At 41.3% G+C, this 17565-nt stretch overlaps 1 protein-coding gene across 4 annotated transcripts in view; it reads left to right on the forward strand.

The window, feature by feature from the left end:
- LOC125904188 (collagen alpha-1(XIV) chain-like) overlaps nucleotides 1–17565 on the forward strand; it is a 332522-nt gene that overhangs the window by 130937 nt on the left and 184020 nt on the right. For all 4 annotated transcript variants that reach the window (XM_049601434.1, XM_049601435.1, XM_049601436.1 and 1 more), the window contains exons 18-20: nucleotides 3481–3613; nucleotides 3875–3919; nucleotides 4573–4718. In XM_049601434.1, the coding sequence (XP_049457391.1) occupies nucleotides 3481–3613; nucleotides 3875–3919; nucleotides 4573–4718 (324 nt within the window). The remainder of the gene's footprint in view (nucleotides 1–3480; nucleotides 3614–3874; nucleotides 3920–4572; nucleotides 4719–17565) is intronic.

The following is a 17565-nucleotide window of genomic DNA, read 5'->3' on the forward strand; positions in this document are numbered from 1 at the left end:
GTTAAGCTCCGCTTGTTAGATGCATTCTTTCAAAATATATTTCTGGTTTCACAGGAGTTTCACCGTTTACATACAGTCTCTTTCAAAATAAATGTACACGGTATGGTAACTGTCAGCTTTTACATCACTGTATACCTTGAAACTGGAATATCGCTGCAACCCTAAAATAGTTTTTATATAAATTCTTTAAAAATGTTCTTTAAAAAATGTGTTTTTTAAGTAGATCTCATTCGAATTTCATTGAACCAGGCTATTCCCTTACTTTTAACAACATTAAATAATATTAAAAACTCCTAAGAATAATATTGTCAGGACATATAAGTGCCCTCTTGCTCATTTTTCTGTTCCTTTCTTTACTTCTCCCTTTTGAGGTTACAGTGGCACAAGGCTTCTCTCGGCTAAATAAACTCCTTCTGGCTGCTTGTATCAACTCTCTCTTTCTTTAGCTCACTACTGAACAGTTTATGACCTAAAAAGAGGTTTCAAGTGTAGATGGTAAATTGAGAGCTTCTCCTTCAGCATCAGCTTTCTCTACAGCCTCTGCATTATCTGCCCTCACTCACATCTGTACACACCTGGACACCTTTATTGTGGGTAATAACTTCACGAGAACAATCCACTATTGTCCAGTAGAGCACCATCGCCTCAGATGAATAGGATTTAATTTAGTCACTGATGATTTGCAAACATTTCTGCTTTGCTGTGCTAATCATTGTTGCTTCCTCTATTTCTTATGTGGATGTCAAACATTAACACAAACCAGTCAAGGTCCTCATAGCTTTAGCAATACAGACACCTATTTTTGAGTGCTACTGTCTCTGTTGTCTTTCCTTTTTATTTTATTTATAAACGAAGCCACATTTGATCTCAAATTTGATAATCTTGAAGCAGATGATTCAATTAAGATACGAAATAAGCAGAGAGGTGAACACAATAAGATTTAAAGTCAGCTCTCTCCCTCGTCTCACTCTGTCTGTCGCACTAATGAGGATTATCTCAGAGATGATATTCCCAAAAACAAGACGTGTTATCAGTCTCTTCACCTGTTGTCCTGTCACTTATCTGCTGGTTTCTGTTGTTATTTTGATGTCTCTACCTGTCTGTGTCTTCATGCAGTGATGTAACATTCAGGTTTGTTTTGCCGCAAATATATTACAAAAGAGGAAAGACACTATAGGTGAATTAAGTGATATCACCAGGAAACTTCCTGAGTTGATACATTAACTTACATTAACTCAGTTTTTGCATTACAACTCTTCTGAAGTTTTTTTTATATGCAAATTAGGCATGACCTAATACATTTAATTATCTAATGAAATATGTGCTGAATTGCATAAATATCCAAAGCTGAAATCTGAACTTTGGGTAAAACCGGATTTAAAAGTTTTGTTTCATTTCGTTGACATATCAACAGTCAGAGTTTTTTACAGAGGGGATTTTGGATATCTTGCAAAGTACTGTGCTTTCAGAAGCAGGATCTCACCTTGGTTCTTGGTGCAACAATAAACATATTAAGAGGAAGAAAATAAGGCAAAGTACTGCAATACTCCATTACATAAATATAGAATAGAAAACTTACAATAAAAATATGAGGGACTATGAGTGGGAGTAATTGAGCCATCTGGGGTTTTCTGAGTGGGAGCCAAAGGGTTAAGGCTAGATGGATAGAAAAGTACAAAAGAGCATAGGTAGGGAAGGCAGGGCCAACGAGAGATGTCTGCACAGACTGAACTCTCCCCTGCCGGACCGAGCCGTACACTGTATCTCCACCTACTCACTCATTTTCAGGGAGAGAAGAGAGGAGAAACTAACAGGAGAAAAACGTCGCCAACTTTAGCTGAGGTGGAGTATAACTGGTCAGTTGTTGGTGTACATCTTACTATATGAACGACGAAAACTCTGTCTGTGTGTGTGTTTGTTCCAAGTTTTCTCCTGACTGACTCGGTCAATCCATGTGAAATTTAGCACAGTGGTAGAGGGTCATGGGAGGATGCGAATGAATCAATATTACATCAATTGGCCAAAGGGGGGCGCTATAGCAACCGATTAAAATTGCAAACTTTGAATGGGCATATCTCATGCCCCGTATGTCGTAGAGACATGAAACTTTGCACAGAGATGCCTCTCCTCATGAGGAACAAATTTGCCTCAAGAACCCATAACTTCCGGTTGTATAGATTTTCCGCCATTTTGAATTTTTTGAAAAACACTTAAAATCGATCTCTTCCTAGGAAGTTTGACTGATCTGCATGAAACTCGGTGAACATAATCTAGGGACCAATATCTAAAGTTCCCTCTTGGCAAAAGTTGGAAAACTTACTAAAACTGAGCTTCTATAAGGCAATGAATATTGCGGAGGGCATGGCTCATCACATAAAGGTGTATAACATCTCAAGGGTTTCACCCATCACCACGCAACTTTGTAGGCATATGACCACACATAATCTGAGGGGACCCCTCCATTATTGAGCCCATCAAACAAAATGGGGGCGCTAGAGAGCTAATTTCTTATCTAGGCCTAACTGCCATATCGATTTTTACTAAACTTGGTAGATATGTAGAACAGGACGCCTCAAGGTGACTGGAGAAATTTAACTCTAATTGGCAACTGGGTGGCGCTATGACAACAGAAAAATGCTTAAAAATGGCTAAAATGCGACTGATCGCTGTGGCTCCCCCTGTGGCCCAATGTTTGTTTTTTTCTTCTAATATTTGGTATGACTAAGTCATGCTATGGTATGCTGTACATAATCACGGAAACTGTCAGTGTGTCATTCTGTCAGTCCCACATTTTTCTACTGACTGATGTGGTCAATCTATGTGAAACTGCACATAGGCATTGAGGATTGGCATAGGTAGAAGGTGACAAAGCTACCAATGGGTATGGACTAGTACTTATGATTGTGAGTGAAGGTTGGAGGCATGCTGGGAGGGTAAATGCTTCACTGAGGTCATCAGGTGGATACCCTCCTTCACTAATGTTTTAAGGGCTCATTGCCAACACCTGGCGTGCAAAAGTCGACATCTCACAAACAGAAACAAGGAAGTGAATGTGGCAGACTGCTATGATTGGTGAAACTCATGGAAAGCTATGATAATTGGTCAAATTTGTGGAGAAGTAGTGGGGATCGGATGGAATTGGGCAGAATTCACTGGAATTGAATAGTTTGTTAATTGTTGCAATCACAACAGCCTTGAGGGTTAAATAGATGAAATAATTCAACTAATACATATCCCAATGAAACTTCCCCAGTTGATTACTTACATTGAGACAATTATTTTTCTATTTCAAGTTTTCTGAAATGTTGTTTGATTTGGAAATTCGGATGTTTGTTGAGTGTGTTAACTGCAAACATAACCTGATTCAGTGTGGCTTACCACCTCTGTCTGATTTTCTGTGTCACCGACTTTTATTCATCTGCATCAGCTGTTGATCTGCTTGTCTGACAGAAAATATCCATCCCTGCGTTTCTGTTTCAGGTTCTGGTGAACGGAAACATTAACACCTACCTGATAAAAGGACTCAGCCCCCTCACCGAGTATGAAGTCCTCCTTGCTGCCATCTACGGCAACGAGGTTGAGAGTGACGAGGTGATCCTCGTAGAGTCCACGGGTAAATTAAACGTTACTACTGCAGGTCTTCCAACTCTACTCATGTTTCCAAAAAGTTCATCACAGTAATTAGTGAAGTTACAAGTTTGGTGCTTTCGCTGTTTAGCCAACTGTTGTGTTTATCACTAAGCCAATGCATCATCCTTTTTTACTTTATATTGTCTGTTCTAATGTTGGATCAGAGAAAGGCATTACTTTTCAGATTGAAACAAACATCAGAGGATCATTTAAGATATATTAAATATTTTTGTTTCATTTTCAGTTGAAAGAACAACTACCCTGGCCACAACAACCACCACTGCAGCAAGTAAATATTTCACTCCTGCTGTTGTGATAAATTGTGTTTGTGTCTCCTTCCTAATTTCCACTCCACCTTTCTTTACCTCTTCCTCATGGACAATGTTTTTATCTGTAATAATACACAAAATGACATTTGGATTTGAACATTTTCTTCTGTACAAGTTTCACTAAAGTTTTAGCAAAGTCCTTAAACAAGCAGAGAGATTATAAAGGTGATGTTATCTAACAGTATAAAAAAACATGTTTTTAGAACTTCTCATGAATCTTGTAAGAACTTATCCTTAGGGAAAAAACAGGGTTCAAGATTAAGAAAACATCAGGCAGCAAACTTCAGATTACAGTTTGTTGCCTGTGTTTCATTGATAATGTTTGTAAATCTTTTCTCATGTCTCAAGATGGATGTTGTGTCATCCTTCATGAAGGCTGGCGGAAATTTTGCCTCACAAACTTTCCCAAGTTTTGATTTTGAAAAGGCGCTGATATGAAGTTGAAAACCTGAGTAAATTAAATGCCAAAAAGATGACATGGTGATATGAGGAGTTTTTCCGATATAAGATGAAGAACATCAAACTGTGACAGTGTTATGCTTCGGTGAGTTGATGTTGATGTGTAACTCAGTGGCCTGCAGTGTGATTTTTTGTGCACTCTCTCATCCCCCAGCTCCTCGTTACGGGGTGAGGAACATGAGGATCGATGAGGAAACCACCTTCAGTATGCGGGTGGCGTGGCAGCCTGCGGACACGAGGAATGTCCGACATTATCGACTGAGCTACATCAGCGCCAAGGGAGACCGAGCAGAGGAGACGGTAAGACAGAAGGACAGAGACAGTGTTTGCTCTGTTTCATGAAAATCCGTTTGCTAACATCTAACAGGCTGAGGGATGTTTTGATTGTCTGCTCACACTCATTAGAAGGTTTGGATTTAAAGTGGCACTGAGATTGTTGTTTTTTAGTCTTTTTAAATTTGATGAATTCTTTCATCTTTTTTTGCTTTGGTGTTTCAGCTTCAATCTCCTGTAAATCGAATGTGGTTGTGATTTTTCTGTTTTGGATGTGTTTGCTCCAAACAAACTAGAAGTGTATAACAGATCATTTCAAACCATGAGGCCACTGGTTTTATAACTTTTATTGGCTGATAATTCGTTATCAGCGCTGTTTATGAAACAGTTGATCTGAGACATGCTGGCACAATTTTCAAAGAGTTGTGTGGGAAATCTCTGGAGGACTTTATCATTTTTATATGTGTCATTCAAGCCACTTGTTTAATTACAGATGCACTTGGTTGTGGTTGCATCTCAGAGCAGTTTCTTTTCTAAAAGAATTCATAGAAAGTGTGTCTTTTGACTATCAGCTACTGCTTATCTCATTGAGGTTTGAAATTTAGCCCTGAAAAGCCAACCCAACTGCCAGAAAAAAATATCGGCATTTTGTTTCTGCAAACCACCAATATGTTACATTTGCATGAACCAGCGGTCGGTGACCTTTACCATTAAAAGAGCCATTATTGGCCAAAAAAAAATCTGTCTGGAGTCACAAAACATATTTGAATAAAGGTAACAGCCTATTAAGTCTGAATTATGCCATCAACATTACCAAAATTCTAAATGAGCATTCATTAAAATGATTTACTACAAGGTGGCCACTCTGCAGTTGGCTGTTTTTAAAGCCTAGTTTATGCTCAACGCAGTCACGAGTGTGCGAGGTTCGTGCACCACAAATGATGTAATCGCGCACCTGGTGACAGCCGTGCGAGCTTCGCGAGGTCGTGCACCTCCAGGATTTTGAATTTTTTTCGCAAGCCGCGCTAGTGTCACTCAGTTCAAAATGGATGAATTTGAGGGAAGACTAGCTGAAGCATCTCTTCATCTACAGCCCGCATTGGGTTCACAAGCTGGCTGTGTTCCCCAGTCAGATATCTCGCTACATGTAACGGGCAGATAGCCCATCTTCTTTTGCAACGCTTTTGTCTGGTCAAAAGCCATAAACATAACAATTCCACCTCCTCTGCAATCCATACTTTTCGTGCCACCATCATTGCTGTTTACATCGTTTTCCACTTGCTTCTATTTCTACTGTTTTTTGCCTGCTTCTACTACTTCCTATAGTATTTTTTCTCTTCCGCCCCCTGCCTTTGCGGCAAATACTGCAACGGGGAATGTGCCAAGTATAAATGCCTTTGTGCTCTGTTGAGGTGCGCACGCAATCCGCGAACGGAGCCAGGCGAAGGTATAACTGAGGCTTAATTTTCTCCAAGACTGTTCTTGGACTTTTTTTTGGATTGGACATAGTCAGCCTTGTTGGCATGACTGTAGGCTAGCTATGCTACCTGAGTTCAGTAAAAATTTAAGTTCAGGTCGTAGTCATATGACAAACATTCATTCATTCTTTCATTCATCTTCTAACCACTTCATTCTCTTGAGGGTCGTGGGGGGGGTTTGGGGGGTGGAGCCTATCCCAGCTGACATCGGGCGAGAGGCAGGGTACACCCTGGACAGGTCGCCAGACTATCACAGGGCTGACACATAGAGACAAACAACCATTCACGCTCACATTCACACCTACGGACAATTTAGAGTTATCAATTAACCTAGTCCCCAGTCTGCATGTCTTTGGACTGTGGGAGGAAGCCGGAGTGCCCGGAGAGAACCCACGCTGACACGGGGAGAACATGCAAACTCCGCACAGAAGGGCTCCCACGCCCGGGATCGAACCGGCAACCCTCTTGCTGTGAGGCGAGAGTGCTAACCACCACACCACCGTGCCACCCATGACAAACATTTAAATGTTAAAATATTTTTTAGTTTGATGTATAGGCTACACATTTTTACAATTGTAGAATGCAATTATACATTTCCATATAGTTTTATGTCAAAGCCACAGGGAGCCAATGGAGAGGGTCTAAAGAGCTGCATGTGGCTCCGGAGCAGCAGGTTGCCTTCCCCTGGTTTAGGCACAAAAACCACTTCATTCTAGTTATGGAAAGATAATGTTTTGCCTTAAAATACCAAGTCAGTGTCTAAAAAGGTGCAAGAAAAACAGCAAGCAGGTGCTACAAAACACCCAGTAAAAAGCTGCTGAAAATGCAGGGATGATTTGCTAAAAACAACTGGTTTTGTTGTTTGTTGGTCTCAAACAGTGGTTAGCTTGGCAGGCATCTAGTCTTGGTGTCATGCCATCCACCATTCCCTCCACCTCTGAATGACAAAGTCAGCTCATATACTATGTCACTTTAGAAATGTTAATATAATACATATATGGAACATGCAAACTTAACATATGCATGCAGAGATGCACAATGCCAACATTTTATTCTGGCAGCTGGGCTGGAAAAGCTTATAGCTTGTTCTCTCATTAAGTGTGGTCAGGTATAGAAGGCTTGAATTCACAAAAGTTTAAGACCTAGTCCACATGGACACTGTTACTTTTGAAAACAGGTTTATTTCCCCCCATCTCATCCACACACACTGATATAAAAAAAATCCTGTCAAAACAAAAACACATTTAAGGCCCTATCAAGAGCATGCCTAACCCAGAGGCAGCTATATAACTATAACTCTAAAGCCAGGCGAAGAAGAAGAGGAAATTAAAGGATATTATCAGCCTGTAAAAAGCTATTACCGGAAGGCCACCTGAAACAGTTACCTCTGAAGTACATCCTGACACCTCTGTTCCTCAGTATAGTGGGAGAGTACCTGTACAATTGTGTGTTAACATGTAAAAAGTCCTGATAGCAAGGTTGGAACCAGCACTAATCTGACCATGTCTGCCATTCAGGTTTGGAAATTTGCACCAGCCACAAACCAAATGCAGGTAAAATATACAAGAAGCTGGTAGATTTGCTTGACTCACCAGCCAAAAAACAATGGTAATCTATTGATAGATAGGTAGATATCAGGATCCCCCAGCCACAGTGGCAGGTGGACAAAAAAGGTCAATTTCCAACCCTGTTGCCATTGCAAAAAATGATGCCTCATTTGCGATGCCTCACAAGGGAAATTACTGCGCAAAGTCTTAAGTCTCAAGCCGCAAACTCCTTCTCCCTGTCTAAACGATTCCTGGAAGTCTTCACCCTGTATGGAGTTTTGTAAGAGGTGCGTTTTCAGTGACTTAAACACAGTTTGCGTGTGGATGAAAGGTCCAAACACATAAAAAAAGCTATGTTTTTAAAGAATACCTGTGTACTTGTGGACAAGGCCCAAAAAGACCAAACACATTGGTTATAGTACCTTTGAAACCAAAAGTAAACCTTCAGACATGGTACCTAGACCCTAGCGTTTCCACTGCAAACAGTAACCACAAATGTGGGCGAGGTTGTTGTTACTCACTGCTCCGTCCACTGCACCTTATTTACCGTCCACAGAACGAGGCTGCACGCCGACATTTTCAGAACAAAACAGAACAGGCAGTGAGAGTCTCTCTCCATGGGATATTTAAAAATAGTAGGTTTGCGTATTTAGTCCTTCTCAGGCAAGCTCAGGGGTTTAGTGTTGCCAGAGCCCAAAAGAACAACACTCTGCGACACTTTTTTTTCCCTCTGAGTGAGGACTGAGATATATGCAGTTCACATAATCTTGTTGAAATTAATATACAAAAAGGCTTGAAGATCCACTCATTACTACAAGTGTATGTCATCCAAGATAGACAATAAAAACTAATGATATAGCCAAAGTTGTCATGTTGAAATTTAAGGTGTGCTGATGGATTTGTGTCGTCAACACTGAGTAATATTACAAGTTCCACCTTAAAAGTTGCCGGCAGTCGGCCCAGTGAATTAAGCTATTTTTTTCTCAGTCTACAGCGGCTGCAAGAGGCAGCAAAACATCCTTTCATTTTATAGTTACAGTCTCCTAATATATGTAAACCTCTCCACAGTATAAATAGTGGTTACATGAGCTTCAAAACTCAGCCCTGAGGAGAGTGACCGTCCTCTATTGATCAATCATTGACCAGTGCCTTGGACATATTCATGGCTTTCTTTTTTTTTTGGCTGGGTTTCTGAGTCACCTTCAGAATCCATTTTAAACCCACAGGGGGTAATTAATATTTTAAAATAAGGATTTAGAGTAAGTGGTTTTATCAAGTGTGTAATAACTGTTGCCAATGGAAAGTTTGTTAAGAGTCTTAATACTATCGCTGTGTGTAAGTTGGACGGTAAAAGATTTGTCAAGATGTGCAAGGCATTTGGGGAGTCCTGGAAGGAACAAAAAGAGGAAGATGTTGATTTAAACAAAGCCAATCCTTCCATGTGTCAATCTTCAGCGGAGTGTAGGGATGGAGATTATTGATGAAGACGAAAGTCCTCCATGTAGAGAAAGAGGGAGGGAGACAACGACTGTGTTGTTGAAGTTGATGGCAGGCCTTCAGAGTGGAGTTGAGAGGAAGAGAGAGGGAGAGGAGGATAATGATGATGAAAACAGTGGCAGATCCTCAAAGAGTTTGTTTCATGAGAGAGAAAGGGGGACAGAGACCGACAGAGAGAAAGAGAGAATGGCAGGTCTTCACACTAATGAGCCACAACAGACAGGGAGAGAAAGAAGTAAAGACTTGTATAGAAAACAAACACTGATGCAAAAACATCCAGTTTGGTATGGTGGAAATGTTCTGTGTGTGTTTACATCCCTGTGTTTGGGCATGGTTGACATGCAAACTTTGGGATGCTACATAGATGAAGTGCTGAAATTACAGTTGAGATGTCTGCAGTTGTGTTCAGTTTCACTGAAATGAAATTACAAACTAAATATATTTTTAAAGGAACAGTGTCTAAAATTGAGGGAAGTGGTGTCTAATGTTGAGGACTGCAGATTGTAACCAGCTGAAACATCTCTGGATTAGAATCCCATCAGTGTTCATTATTCAGGAGGCTTTTAGTGGTAGTTGAGTTATCCACAGGTCTCTTCCTCCCCAAAACAAAGGCACCAGGGGCCAATTCACAAATATTTTGAGAGTACTCTCAGAGGGCTCCTAACTTAGCCTAAATTTTTCAGTAGGGAGCCCTAGCTTAGGAGTGATTTAGGAAAGTTCTCAGAGCAACTCTGAGCAAGGAGAGGACAGAAACCTTTGTCTTTGTGAGGAGGTGTGGTTGACCCCGTTGCAAGGTGTGATGCATTCTTTCTAACAGATGTGATTGGTTGTCACAGACACACCCTTTTGTGGGCCTGCAAGGTGTGGACACCCAGTGGAAATAAAATGAACTGCTGACTGTGAAAGTGTTATCATTGTTAGTTTGATCATTTTTGTTGATGGAAGGTTGAAATAGACCCAAGTTATCACTGCTGCACTGTTGCATTTTTCCAGTTTTCCAAATATCTTAGTGTTGTGATCATTTTATTTCTGGCCTTAGAGTGTTAGGTGGGAAATTTGTGCATATCTTTAATGAGTTTAACCACACATATTATTCCTGCACAATCTAATTAGTAGTGTTTCCTTTACTCATTGTCATGCAGTGTTTGGAGAATATTTCTCTGACCTCTTTGTGTTTCCACAATTTTCTCCTCTACTTAAGAAACTCTTAAGCCTCTTAGAAGTCCTCCTCCCTACTCCGGTCAGTTCTTCACCCTAGGAGCTCTCTTAATAACTTTTATCTTTAAGGACCTAGTCTTAACTTCAAGGGATAATTCTAAGAAAACGTCACAATTCTAAGATGTTTTTTTAGAATTTCATCACGAGGAGCAACTCTTAGCACTAAGGAGCTTTGTGAATACGTCCCAAGATGATTCAAATCGGTAAAAACACTGAATAAAGCAATTTCATGTTACAAATCAGTGTTTCTCTGATTGGCAAGTCAGAGAGGCTGCTAGCCGAGCACCTGCTTATCTGTGCTCACCTTTTTTCTCTGCTAACTTAAGATCCAGGGGCCGGATGTACAAAGAACCTTAAGTTTGCTCCTTAAGTATGACACGGAAAGATGTCGTTTTTCCTGAGCTGAGGATATTACTTAAGGGTGTTGCACAGAATCTCTTAAATGGTTTCCCTTTCCATTTGTTTGCTTGAATGTACACTTGTGATAGCCCAGGCTACCTATTGTTGCTCTTAAGTATCCTCTCACAAAGTTGGCCTGATAGTATAAAAAAAGGGCAGAAGATAAGAAGACATGAAAACCAAACTGGTTGGAGGAAGAAAAAGTCATACTTCTAGAGCAAATTGATAAAAGAAAAAACAAATTTGAAAAGTAAATTTGATCTAAAAATGCAAGTATGAAGCAAGGAATGTGGTAGGAAACTGCATTGCTTGGACAGGAACTTCACCATGGTATTCAGCACACAGGTAAGGGCGTTTGAAGCCTGGTGAATGAGGCAGCACACCGTTGACTTGTGTACATGAAATACCTCACCAATAACTGATTGGACAGATCCTGCTGCATAAAACCACAGAGCAATCCCAAATTGTTACGGGGCTAGAGAAGTGCAGCTTTGGAAAGTTGAGTGACCCAACTCCAGGCGTTGAGACAATTCATAAATTGACCTCCAGTCAAGTTTATGGTGCAAGAGTTATGTGCAACAGTTTAACTAACTTTAAGATAAGCAGAAAAACTTAGAAGAAAACCTTAAAGAGAAGACCGAACAATGTTTTGTGCCACAGATTCTATTTAAAGGAAACCTTTACGTGGATTTAGAGGAAAATCTTTACTTAAGGTGCTTTGTTTAACTGGTCCCAGGTGTTCATAAGGTTTTTTATAGGGAGCCAAATTATCTGCAGAGGTCTCTCCCTCTCCAAGACAAACTAACCAGATAATTTAAACCAGTAGAAACACTGCAAAATGCGAAAATGCGGATGGCCCAATCTAGAGCCAGTGTTCGGTTTGTCTGTTCTGGGCTACTGTAGAAACATGGCGGTGAAAAGGAAAAACTGAGCACACACACACAGCTACAATAAACTTTGTAACCTGTAAGTTGATGATAATGTCTGAGACGCGGCCGTTCTAATCTATGACGGACAAAACATGAATCTTCACATTCAGTGGTCAGAAACCTCGCATTTCCATTCAAGCTTGATTTTGGTCAAATATTAATAATACAAAGACACTTGAAAGTATCTGACCATATATAAAGACAGAACATGAACTTGACAGTGCAGTGTTCAATTATTGTTTTTCATTTCCTGAGAAGTAACGGTTTGTACGGCTGGGTGATATGGACAAAAATTCATATCTCGCTAGTTTCAGGCTGATTTTCAGTTTGTTTTTTTTTTTGTTTTTTTTTAAGAAATGGGCAACATGGTCAGTTGCAAGATGATTCATGGCTAAAGCCCCCTGTTATTTATGCTGCATGTGTTATTGTTATTCCTCAGCAGGGCAGGTAAAAGAAGTTTACCTGTTGGATGAGCTATTTGTAGAGGTGCAGTAAGAGCCAGTTGTCTGCAGCTCTTCATCAACATCTCACTGTGGCTGTTTCTGCTTGTCTTAAATGAAGAAAAGCTGCTAACAAAATCCCATTAATTCAATGATAAACACATTTCATTTTTTATAGATTTCACAATAAAAGTCCTCCTTTATTTTGTAATGTAAAAACTTTTATTGTGAAGCACCAAAATAAGGAAATGTTGATTTTTTGAGCAGCAACTTTTGATACAGCAGATAGCGCACATGAAACGGTAAAATAAAGCAGATATGTAAAATAAAAACAGGATGCAAGAGAGAAACTAAACTCCAAATCACAGAGATTCAGTTAGATTTACAAAAGTGCTGAGAGCTGAACACACCGAGACTTTCAAAAATGCCTTTCTCTCTGGTCTCCTGCAGACAGAGGTGAGTTCAGTGTTACAACACATACAGCAGGGGAAGAAGCAGGGTCGTCGGGTGTTGGTTGTGGCTGGCCAGATGTCCCCGCTACCAGCTTGAGGGCGGGCAGCCTGGTCCATCTCTGGCACAGCTCAGCGTGGCACCGCACGTCTTAACTGATAATGGAAACACAAATAGGCACTTGGTGCGGCCAAAAGTGACAGTGGAAAAGGTCCACAGTATTGTATGTGTGCTGCAGTAATTTCATTCATCTCACTAAATGATTTAGCATGTGCACGTTCGATCCCAGGAGGGAGCCCCTCTGTGTGGAGTTTGCATGTTCTCCCCGTGTCAGCTTGGGTTTTCTCTGGGTACTCCGGCTTCCTCCCACAGTCCAAAGACATGCAGGTTAATTGATAACTCTAAATTGTCCATAGGTGTGAATGTGCGTGTGAATGGTTGTCTGTCTCTATGTGTCAGCCCTGTGATAGTCTGGCAACCTGTCCAGGGTGTACCCTGCCTCTCCCAGTGTCAGCTGGGATAGGCTCCACCCTCCCTGCAACCGGCTACGGAAATGAATGAATGAATGAATGAATGAATGAATGAATGAAATTATAGACTGATGTCACACTGTAGACTAATTAACAGACAGATTAAACAGATCCCTATATCAATATAAACTGTGTTTTCAAAATCTATATCTTGCTTGAAAATATATAGATATAGCGTACATAGTCGTTATATGCTCAGCCCTAATCAGTACCTCATGAGTAAATGTATGACATTAAAGATGGTATTTGTACAGCCTGTCAGATTTGACAGGTGTGCATTTTGTGTGCGTCAGTTTGTGCCATCACCACCCTGGTAGCCGTGTGTCTGCGGGCGATGCTTGGCCACAGGTCCCACATCAGCCTTTTCATCCTGACAATAAAGAGCCGCCAGCTGCTCGCACCAGCGGCTTGTTAAATGAGATCTCTTATCAAAGTGCGAACAGCTGTGGGCTCTGTTTGGCAATCCGGTCAGGTCATGAATCACCAAGTGCTGCATTCAATAGCTACCATTTAGATGTCTATCTGCTGAGGGAAAAACCTGGCAGCTTCCTCTCCTGCTTTGTTCAAAGCAAGTTTCACTCTGCGGTCTGTGGCTGCCAAGGGAGGGACACCAGCCATTAAAAGAAGAAGAAGAAGACAAAAACCTCATTTACATGCGATTGATTTCTGGTTGGCAGTTATCCCACATCATCTTCACTGATGGAATTAGGTCTTAAACTGTTAATAACTTGTACAAAATTTTGGATTGCAAGTTGGCTCTGGAGTTCAACCAGATTATATCAGATTTAATTAAATCACAGATTTTTTTAGTAGCAATTTCATGCAAAGTGCTTCTCAAACATGAGCAAAACAGTTCAGAATCATAACACAGACAGAAAAAGGGTGTTCAACATATTAAAGCAAATCTGCAACAAAATGTCACGACCACTGTTTTCTCAAGTCTGGCTTCTCTTGACTTCAACTGCTAATTTGACCCATCTAGAGGAAGAACAACAATGTGCATGTTATCCCTAAATAGAATTATGTAGGCACTCCCTCCTCTTGGCACTTTTAGGATTTAAATATCTTGCCATCAGTAATGGGAAGCAACTTTTATCCAAACCAGTGCATGACAGTCTGATGTTATCTTCTCATACCTGAGTGTCAGGAAAACAATTCAATGTTCAGTGTGTTTTTCTGAGATAGAAAAGTTGTTGAGTAGTTTTTCAACAACATTGTAGTCCAAAACTTTCTCTTTGAAGTATTTTACTTCTGGCTTTCTGCCTTTCTGTTTCCTGTGTTCTTTTGTTTCTTCTGAATGAGCAGTGTGGAGAGTGAGAATTGTTATTGTTATTGCCAGTTTCACACAATTGTTGTGATTTGTCTCTTTGCTGCTGTTATACCTGAAATGTCTCGATTTGTGTCGACCAGCTGCTCCACATCAGCTGGCTGATGACTGACGTCTCCTGGTGACACACCCATCGTAAACATCTGTGTATAGTTCATGGTACTGAGCCTATAATCAGATAGATGCAGCTCAGATTGTAAAATAACTTTGTCCAGCAGGAGGTAAAGAAAAAGTGTGTGGATCTTTCATCTGGTGTCTAAAATATGTTTGACACCTGACGTTTTCTTAAAGGAGCAATAAGTGAAATCGTTTCACCGCTAGGTTCACTGTTGTGCACTGCCTATAGAGCAAAACAAAGTGTGTCATGAGCCACTCCCCCTCTACCTCTGCTCTCCAACACCCCCCACTCGCCTCGTCTGTGCCGGCAAGTACCGCAGCACCTCCACGGACTATCACATCCAGACGGTCCCGGTGTTTCTTCCGCAGGCTTCACTTCACTCAGCTTCACTCAGCTTCACTCAGCTGCCCGATAAACCCGCTGCTTCTTCCCACATTAACCTGAATAACAAACCAGGGCTCGGTGCTCCGGTTGGATCCAAACGGAGAGCATGAGGAGTTAGCACGCAGTTAGCCCCCGCTTTCACTGCAGGCAGATTCACTCGCCACAGGGGCAAGGAAATAAAACCTAAACAGCCAACTTAGTTTAGCAGTTAGCGATGTCTTCACTCACTCTCGGTCTCTGCTGTGTTTAGCTATTTCCCTACTTTCCTGTTAGCGTTAGCACTACTTGGCTGCCACGCTAACACTCCAACTCCAACTGAGCTGGGAGCCGGGCTCACGGTCTCACGGAGAAGAGTTGGAACATTAGCATAGCAGCTCATCAGTGCTAATGTCCCCACACTTCTCCGCCAGGCTCAGTGAGTCGAAGCCGAGAAGCGTGGGGACGTTAGCGTTAGCACTAGTCAGCTGCCATGCTAACGTTCCGGGGAGCCTGCTTCTCGGCTCTGGCGAGCTCTAGTGTGGAGCCTGGCGGGCTCACGGAGAAGAGAGGAATGTCAGCGTTAGCTCCCAGAGTTAGCACTAGAGCTACTACGGCTACTGGAGTAGCTTGCAGCTATGGAGCGCTTCTACCAGCTCTTCTAGTCACTGAGCCTCGCGTACATCTCAGCAAATATATTACATTTATTACAGGTACCATCATCATTGAAGTAGGCAGGGGAATAGCTAAACACAGGATCCAGGCTGCCCTCCGGGCTACATTTTACAATGCTAATTGCAAATGTTAGCTGGGCTGCCAGGCTACTCACCTAACACAACCGAAACGCCTGACCCATTGCTGGGTCCGAGCCACTAATAACTCAAGCTCCGGACATTAACCCATGCTACGATTGTAAATTTAATTGAATCGACATAGCGACATGTGACTTACGCTACTGTAACACTAATTAAAACAGGCATCTGACTTTATGTTGTACCTGTCCAGGAGAAGAAGAGCTAGCTCCGAGTCATGAACGCGCAGCCTGACCGGCTTGTAAACAAGGGGCTGGAGATCAACACAGAGAGAGGGTGTATGATCTCATGCTATACTCCAGATGAAATTACACCTCTAGTTCTTCACATAGCAATTTTTTAATTCCTTCAATCTAGAAATGATGAATTCACTTATTGCTCCTTTAAAGCTTACTGGTCATTATTTTTATATGAACTAAAAATCTTATGATTGTACATGTCACATAGTAGTCAATACCAATATCAGTGAAATTACATGATTCTTGATACTAAATTTGATACCACAGAAGAAAAACTGCGATTGGACGGCTTGGTAAAAAGTGACAGGGATGATTGCAGCGCTTTACTCAGAATTTAACATTTTTCAACTCTCTGCGACCAGAAAAAAATGCCAAACCTGCAGCACTCAGCACCTCATGACACTTCTGGTGTTTTGTAGCAGAGTGTAAATATGTGCACTGCCTTTGCACAGAATTATAAAATAAGCTGGCCTCAGGAAAAAGAAGAACCCCACACACACACACACACACACACACACACACACTTTTCTTTCAGCTGAGTCCAGGCGTAGCTGTTGCTGCAGCTGCACTTTTGATCGTTGTCCACATAATGTTGTTGTCCCTCTGTGCTGGTAGGTGCGCTTTTTCTTCCTTTGGTATTTAACAGCAGACGAAAACACTTGTACGTGTATATGCTGCCCAGTCAGATAAGGAAGAAATGCATCCCTGGTAGCTACCGCAGACAAACGAGTACCATCACATTTCCTGATTTTTGCATCAACTTTATTGCTTCTCGTAACATCCCTACTAATAACTGCAGTTAATGTTAAAGGGTTCTCTTGTAGTGAAAACCCACAGACAATTATAACCCATGTACAGGTTTGTAGCCTTGTTTAGTTCCTTTTAGTTTTTTTTCTCTCGTCTGGTTCAGTCTCAGTGAACAGGTCGACATGCAAACTGATATTCAACTGTTATTCCAAATACGAACACACACATGGCTTCATGTCTGTGTACTGTATACTCAGCTCTTTGCCACAGGTAGAAAACTTTGAAAAAACCTAATCTGACTCAGAGAAGCAGAATGGTACAGATAGCAATGGCAGCATGTGATGAATGGCATGCTAGGGCATATTAATCAGAGTATGCATGGCTGCGTGTAAATGGAAAGATAAGTGGAATATTCATTTTCATTAGCCATGTAAAAATTATGTAAGAATATTGTCTTTGTGGAGCGTCGCTGGCTCAGTAAATAGAGCAGGCGCCCCATGTACAAGGTTGTTGCTGCAGCGGCCCAGGTTCGAGTCCAGCCTGTGGCCCTTTGCTGCATGTCATCCCCTCTCTCTCTTTCCCCCTTTCACACTTGGCTGTCCATTAAAGGCAAAATGCCCAAAAAATATCTTAAAAAAAAAAAAGAAAGATAAAAGAATATTGTCTTTGTGTACTTGTGCATGTAAACGTAGTCATTGTTTGTAGCAGCAGTAGGCAGCAAACAACCGACAGACACATTTAGAGATTAGCTGGTGGACGTGGTGGAGCATTTAGCAGCTAAAG

This window comes from Epinephelus fuscoguttatus, linkage group LG17 (genome assembly GCF_011397635.1).
Source record: "Epinephelus fuscoguttatus linkage group LG17, E.fuscoguttatus.final_Chr_v1".
NCBI classification, from domain to species: Eukaryota; Metazoa; Chordata; class Actinopteri; order Perciformes; family Serranidae; genus Epinephelus; species Epinephelus fuscoguttatus.